The 7,956-nt window shown below is 40.1% G+C and overlaps 1 protein-coding gene across 4 annotated transcripts; it reads left to right on the top strand.

The window, feature by feature from the left end:
• The first annotated feature begins 381 nt into the window (after window positions 1-381).
• On the top strand, window positions 382-7,758 carry LOC121065769 (probable 2-ketogluconate reductase). Of its 4 annotated transcripts, none has more exons than XM_040548834.1 (7): window positions 382-604; window positions 1,104-1,348; window positions 3,548-3,932; window positions 4,969-5,140; window positions 5,948-6,123; window positions 6,923-7,019; window positions 7,417-7,758. In XM_040548834.1, the coding sequence occupies exons 2-7, from the start codon at window positions 1,151-1,153 to the stop codon at window positions 7,571-7,573; spliced, it is 1,185 nt and encodes a 394-aa protein (XP_040404768.1). In that variant the 5' UTR covers window positions 382-604; window positions 1,104-1,150; the 3' UTR covers window positions 7,574-7,758. The 4 variants fall into 4 exon arrangements, with proteins under 4 accessions (XP_040404768.1, XP_040404771.1, XP_040404769.1 ...); XM_040548835.1 differs by having other exon boundaries at window positions 407-604; window positions 5,945-6,123; XM_040548837.1 differs by lacking the exon at window positions 1,104-1,348 and having other exon boundaries at window positions 402-604.
• The last annotated feature ends 198 nt before the right edge of the window (window positions 7,759-7,956 follow it).

Raw genomic sequence — 7,956 nt, 5'->3', positions numbered from 1 at the left:
TTTGGAGAATAGTCCTAGAAGGGTAGGTGGAATTTACACCAAATTATTTTCCACAGAATTGCAAAACTCTCCAAAAAAAACTGTACCAAAAAGTGCTTGTTCTACAGTATCACATGGGATGTCCTTTCTAGAAAAATTAGTTTCAAAACTCAGAGGAGAATTTAAGTTCATTTCAGATAAAGGCACTCTTGTTTCATATGGCCTTATGGAAGCAAGCGGTAATCAAGCGGAGAAGCAAGCGCGTGCCTGGCTGTGTCAGTTTTCCGCCGCATGACGTGGTTTTCTCAGGAAGCGTTCAGAGACTTTACCAGATATATATATATATATCCTCCAGACAACACCAGACAGAGAAAGAGTTAAGCAAGTGCATGCAGCAGACAGGGGCTGAAGTTTCCGCGGGAGGACGTGCCCCTGGTGGCAGAATGGAACTGCAAGAGCAGCTATTGGCCCTGGCACGGAGGTCGCAGAGGGGAATAGAGGCTGTGTGTTGCAAGTACCAGGAAATTGCTCGGTTTTGCTTCCTCCGGGAGCCGCGAGATTTATCTGTAAGGAAAACATCGTCAGAAAGGAACCGGTCCAGATTAATTCTTTGGTTGTTATCAAGGTAATTAGTTTTCTTCTGTAGATAAGTAAGTGGGAGGAATTTATTCTGGGTGAAATCCACTATTAATTTCAATTTAAAGCAGAGATAGGAAAAAGTGTGGAGGTTTATTTTGCTACGAGTTGGCTAAATCCAAAATCATACAGCAGTGCCAATGAATCTGAAAGTAAGTAGCAAGTCAAGCTCCACAGAAGAAATAAGGTTAGCTTAGGAAAGTGACACTGAAGTTAATAACTACAAGTAGTCCTGTTTATTTGCCTATTTGTCTCAATCAGTCACATATTCAGAGTTTTTTTTTTCTGCATTGCAAAGACCTGAACTTGATGTCAGTGCACATACATTATAACAATATGTTATATGTGATTATGGATGTATAGATACATGAAAGCAGACAATTTTATGTAAATAGAAAATGAGTGGAGAGACAGCTTAAAAAAAAATAAATGTCAGCACTACTGCAGATGATACTAGTCCAAAACCAAAATTGTCATATGCTTAACAGGTGTTACATTTAGCACACTGGACAAGACATCCAATATCTGAATAATTATGCTCAGGAGCAAAGCATTCAATCTGTTAAAATCTGTTCACCTGATGTCTGGCCAGCCAAAATTGTCTTATAAAGGTATTCATCCAGTTATTGCTTCACATGGACATCGCTCTCACGGAAGTGTGGGATACAGACAGAGGTACAAGACAGGTGCAGGTAGTGCTGGAGGAAGAACACTAGGTGCTCCTCAGACCAAGGTTAGTATCTGGAGAGCCCCTTTCCCTCTGCAAGATTTCTTTAAATGTATTTACAGTACTGCTATCAATATATTTTTTTAATATTGTACTTGGTACTTGCAGAAGCCCAGTTCTTGAACCAAGGCTGCAGTCTGTTCCTGTGCACATCAAATGTGGCTGAAACTGTGGCTTACTCAGCATATCCACAGTAATGAGCAGAGTAATTATATGTGACTTAGCCTGTTTTGTGTGGACAAGATGGTTTGTTTAAAGCTAAATCAGCTCTTGATGTGCTGTACGGTGGCTTCCCCATGAGTCTAAATTTTTCCAAAGTTTAGAAAGTGCTTCTAAAATAAATGTGGGTTTGACTATGACCATCATGAGTGGTGTATTGTACCAGAGGAGGAAATGGCGATGAAAGCAAATGGTGTAATACAATCCTGCCCTACTGGCATCTGCCAGCCAAGTGATCATGTCCAGTACCTAAACAGTTTTCCATGATTTAACTGCAGAAGATTTAGTTGCCATCCAGTCTGATTAAGTTGCTGCAGTAGCATCATGAAGCTGGATAACGATGTCACAATATAACATTAAATCTTGTCTTTTATTTTATGGGTAATTTCTGGAGAATTAATCTAATTTATCCTTCTAAGACCATGTTGCGTGATACTCTAAGAAATATACAGACTACAACTGGGGAAATTTGCACAATTTTCACAACCATGTAGGGCTGGCAGATTTCAAAAGACTTCAGTTGGCAAGAAATAGATGAGATATATTTAAGATCTCAATATTTCTTTGCTGTATGGTTGCACTATTCATCTCATTGCTTTGTTTGCTGTTGTTCAGAACCAGTTATTGTTCTCAGAGAAACTGTGGTGAGCTGTAGAGCTGTCCTAACATAGAGGCCAACTCTAGCCCATGTATAGCAGCATACTGGAACTGATGCAACCAGTCAGGGCTAGGATGAAGCTTAATGACTGTTACTGAAATTGTAAGGATTTAGTAGATACATTTGGGATAAGTCTGAGTTTGCTCAGGACAAGGGAAAACACAGCTTGATAGAAACTTCCAATATGGTTTTTGTCACAGGATTGGATTCTGGTTACTCTCTGATGGTTTGTCTAAGAAGACTGGAGCACCAGGAAATTTCTGCCTAGCACAGGATGCCCAGAATTAATCAGAATACTGCGGTGGATAGTAGGTCTGGTTTCACTTAGCATGATGTCAGGCTTCCTGATGCAAATCTAGGATGCGGTGTATGGGACAGAGACCTAAAATGGGTGGAGCACAACAAACAATCATAGGAAGTCAGACATGAATATTGTTAAGATATGTAGCAAATCTTCAGCTAACATTTTTGTCAATAAGGGCTGCAGTTTCTCTCTTCTAATTAGGTGTGTAGCTATTTGTGGAGCCTCTGACTTATTGCAGGATACAATATATTTGCATGGTCTGTTGCAGGCAAGACTGGTCTCAAAAATTCCTGGGCATGGGAAAAATTCTAGTCTGAAGGACTGTGTTATCAGTGGGACTTACACTGTCACCTTTAGTGCTCTTCCCCAGTGGTTCAGCATGTAGGCACGGGTGTGCAAAAGATTGACTTTTAATGCTAAATTTTACAGGAGGTAAGTTCAGGTGAAGATATTTAAAACACTGAAAGCAAGCAGTGTAGCAGTTGTCCAAGGATGATCCTTCGTTGTGCACATTTTTTAGACCTGAACCATTCAAGACAGATGTTTGTCAGACCTGTCTGAGCCCCAGTGCCTCCCTACACTACCTACAGCTTCACCAGCTGTAATCAATAGACAGGAAACTTTCAGCAACTTTCTAGCAGAAGTTTTATACCACTGTTTATATAATAAATTTGTGAATAAGATTGAGAAGCTACCAGATTTGTATGAAACCAGTATGAATTCAGGACTAAAACAAAACTATTTAAGAGCACCTTGTAGGAATTAAACTGGATTTAGATCCAAGGGGCTGGATATTCCTTGGTGTTACAGCCTAACCCAGCACTTAATGAAGATACTGGAACATTTCTAATGTAAGAGCATGCTAGTATCAAGTGATAGTGGATTTATTCTGTATTATTAAAGGAGTATTAGGTTCCATTACTTTCCTGTTTTACAGATGTGAATTTAGATGATCGATACACCATCAATATTTTAAGGATGTTCTACTAAACAACAGCGTATTTCTCCTGTTCCTCTATTGTAGGCCATGTCAGAACCGGAGTTGCCGGGTCTTTTGATTCTGGATATTGGAGGAACTTATGGTGTGCAAGAAAACATTGTAGCACTTTTGAAAAAACACTTTTGCCTTATCACCATGAAGGAATTTCTTGAAAACAAAAAAGAAATGAGCAAAAAAATCCAATCCGTTTTTGTGTCTGAGTGCAGGCCAACTGTTGACCAGGAACTTCTAGAAAGTTTGCCTAATTTAAAGGTAATTGGAAACTCTGGGGTTGGAGTGGATCATTTAAACTTGAAAATGATTTCTAACTTTGGTGTGAAAGTCACCAATACCCCGCATGCCGTTGCTGACTCTACAGCAGACATTGGAATGGCCTTGATGCTGGCCTCTGCCAGAAGACTAGTTGAAGGTAGTATTTTAAATCTTCCTGGATCTTATGTATTTCTTTGGCATATCTCACATTCCTATGTTACAGATGATCTGTCAGAATCGATATTGGGGATGCTTTTACAAGAAAAAACTCTTCTTTTCTCATGTCCCACTTCTTTTTAAGGCAATAGTGACAAGAGTAAGACTGTTGTTTCAATTACATCTCTAGAGCAGGAATGAGTATAGCTCTTCATTTTTTCCTTCTTCTGTGAAGAGTTTGTCTAAACCAATGGGCTTTATTTTGAGAGCAGCACCAGCATTATTAGTGAAACAGCTGATAATCCTTTTGATAATGTTATTCCAAACTGTACCACCAACATTAAGTTATGTGCTTAAATGTAGATCCTTTCTCCCCATGCCCTTGTTGTGTAATGCCCTTTTGGGAAGGAAGGTGTCAGTAGAGGCAAGAAAGAGAGACAACAGAGATGAGATTGCCTCTGTCTTGAGGGACTCAGAATTTCTGTTATCATTGCTGCATACCTCAGTATGAAATAACTCCTCTTTTCCCTTGATGTTTTACCACTGTTGCATCTTGCTGAACCTCAAGTCTGACTTATAAAAACTCACAGAGATCCCTGGCAGAGGAATCTGCCCAGTCAAGCAGTAGGGCTGTTTTGGTTTATGATCCAGGAGATAGATGGTGACATTTACCCCTGCTAAAAAAATGTGACGTCAATGCTTGTGGGGTGGTAAATGACACAGAAGCTATTTTTGAATTTCGGAAAAAATATTCCAGTCACTAAAGGTTAATTCCCTGAGGAGGTAATTCCTCCCAGGAGGATACCACCTTCAGGAAGCCCTTCTGTGTCACTGGATCCAGTCTTGGCCGTTGCAGAGAATGGCACCATCCAGGCCTGTCCATAAACTGGTCACAATTCCTCTTTAAATTAGTTAGAACATTTTTTAAACAGTGCTTCTGAACCCTGCAGTGACAGTGAGAAATTTTTTCTTTTCCTCTGATTCCCAACCTGAATTTATTATTGGTTTGTACCCATTCTGTGTGTTTTTACATTCAGGCTCCCAGATTGCAATTTCTCCACACACAAAGTATTTTGCTGTTGACTGGCTGGGAGTTGAAGTTACCAGGGCGACTCTTGGGATCATCGGGATGGGCAGAATTGGGTATAAAGTGGCTCAGAGAGCCAGAGCCTTTGAAATGAAGATCCTGTACCACAACAGGAAGCAGAGGTAAAAATGTTTATTTACTGTGTGTAATTAAATTAGTCTGGGGGCAGTGATGGAAGTTCTGGTCTCTGTCCCTGCTCTTCCTAGTCATTTGTGACAGTTGTAAGCCACATGAGGAAATATCACCATGCCTCCACATCCTCACTTTGGTTCCCTGCTGCTCCTGCTGGGAAGCAGCTCCTCCTCACCTTTGTGCTCACTCTTCTATTGGTACTTTTGGAGCAAGGGTTGTGCTAACCATTTTAAAGATGTAGCTCAAGCAAACCAGACCCAGTCCTGCAAAAATTTTCTCGCAGGCTTCTGGCAACATCCCTGGCCCAGCCAGTCCTCCAGGCTGTCGCCCCTTTCCTCAGCCCAGACAGTTCAGTCACCATGCTAATGCCAAGGATCTTAACTTCACATCATTTTATAGTTTCCTTTCTTTTCTTCACCTTCATTCCTTTTCCACCACAAGACCTGACATGTCAAGCAAGGAGAGAGTCTACAGCGACTGTATAGGCACAGAAGCAGGAGAGAAAGAAACGGGGGCCTTCTGCATATCCAGTCTCCTATACCTAATATCACCTATGTGCTTTGATTTCACATTTATGTAACTCCACCAGTGTCCTACCACTCCTCAGGCCTGTTGGTCTTCCTAGGCCACATCCTTTCCTCCCTTCTGCCGTCTGTTCCTATCAATGTCTTTTCATTTATCCTGACTTCAGACCTCTTAAAGTTTAGGCTGCTCAAGTTCTCTGTTAGGACTGATTGATTGTTAAAGCCGATTCAAAATATTTGTGTCAAATTGGGTATGCATTTTTCCTTCAGAAGAAAGGAGGAGGAACAGGCAGTTGGTGCCCACTACTGTGAGAAGATGGAAGACTTGCTGCAGCAATCTGACTTTGTTATGCTGGTTGTGAACCTGACTCCTGAGAATCACAAAATGATTGGGAAAAAGGAGCTGGGGCTGATGAAACCCACAGCCACTCTTATAAACATTGGTCGAGGTAGGAATATCTACCAGAACTGGTTATGGCTCCATTGTTAAGGTTGTGTTTTACCTGATCATGTTGGCATTCCGCACTCCAGCCTCAGTCTGTGATATCCCTGTGTTGTTTGAGTCACAAAATAGCTGGCAATCTACAAATTAATGACTTAGCATAATTAAGATACCATGTGTTCAAAGGTCCTATGGAATATGGAAATGTCCGGCAGATGTTCTGCATCTCTGTAGCCTTAACTTGAAGACATCTTTTTTTGTAGTGGAAATAACATTATTCTTCATGAAAAGTTGAATGATGAATGGGGTACAAAGAAAAACATAAGCTTCTGCTGGAGCAGCTATGTAGAAAAGAAACCTGACATGGGATTACAGATCTGTTGGTACTGAACAAGTGTATGTAAGAGCAGACCTGGAGAGACTATAAATCAGTAAACAAAACAGAGATAAAAGAGTGAAAAGCTCAAATGAATTAAGTCATTTTTTACATATAATAACACAGGGAGTATTATTCTATAATAATACAGGAAGTCAGCATCAAAATGAAGAAAAGGCTGAAATCTCTCACATCCCAGGAAAAAAGTATGCATTAGACCATAATACACCTCAAATTAAAGGTTAATAAATAAAATCTCATTTTGTTTCCTTTGGTTAATGGTTATTAGACAGACATTCTAGTTTCTAACAAAATGAAGATTCTTTCATTTTTCTCACCAGAAAAATGCCAGGTAAAAATGTGTTTTTCACTGCCAGGTAAAAATGTGTTCATTAACTTGTCATGATAGAAAGACATTTTTTCAATACAGGTGCACTTATTGATCAAGACGCATTGGTAGAAGCTCTCCAGAATAACGTTATTAGGGCTGCTGCTCTGGACGTGACATACCCTGAGCCTCTGCCAAGGTAGAGGAACCTGTTTTCCATTCTGTTAATCTGAAATGCTTTAAACTGTGAGCAAAAGTGTGCTCATAATCTTGGTCTCTATGGGGAGTCTCTCACTGTTTAAGAGCAGAACCTCAATTTATCTTGCACAATCACAAGTAAATGACAAACTATGCCCCCTTCCCAAATCTAGAAGTTCTTTGCCAACCTGACTGGCAAGCAAGACAACAACAGCAATACAGAGGAAGAACAAATGGGTAGCGAGCTTCCCACAGTTTTCTGCCACTCCTGTGTATGTGGCACCTTTACCTCAACATGCCATTGCTGTTTCCTGAGGTTTGGTTCTTACCAACTGGCATGTAAAAGCAACAGAGTAAATTCCATGTGTAATGCATTCTGTTTGTTCTGTTTCTTGCAGAGATCATCCTTTGTTAAAATTAAATAACATCATTATAACCCCTCACATTGGAACTGCAACAGTCCAAGCCATCCAGATGATGGCAGAAGAAGCAATAGCAAATATGCTGGCTGTTCTCAATGGTCAACCCATTCCAAGTGAAGTGTTTCCCAAATGATGTGGGCCAGATGACACTGCTAAATCTCTTATGTATAAGAAGGCACTGTTTCCTACAGTACCACTTTTAAGTTTTAAAAAAGTAACTGTTTCTGCACTGCTGATGTTGTCATGATACTGCAAAGCTCTCATCTCACTCGACTTACCTTGCATTGTCATTTACAATTCTGAAAAATAAAAAATTGATAAAAGGGTTTTGTTTGAAGGTTTTAAACTGAGCAGTTATGCACTTTGATATCTTCATTATTTCAATGAATATCCGTGTGCTGTTCCTAGTACTTGCAAGTACAATAATGATAAGCAAGTGCATTGAGCAGTTAGTGTGAAACTCTCAAATATATTTAAGGTGAATTGAGCATCAATGCCCTATAGAAATGTTACCAT

This window comes from Cygnus olor, chromosome 2, assembly GCF_009769625.2.
Source record: "Cygnus olor isolate bCygOlo1 chromosome 2, bCygOlo1.pri.v2, whole genome shotgun sequence".
Classification (NCBI taxonomy): Eukaryota; Metazoa; Chordata; class Aves; order Anseriformes; family Anatidae; genus Cygnus; species Cygnus olor.
Note: the sequence above shows the minus strand (reverse complement) of the source record. Positions and strands in the feature narration are given on the sequence as shown.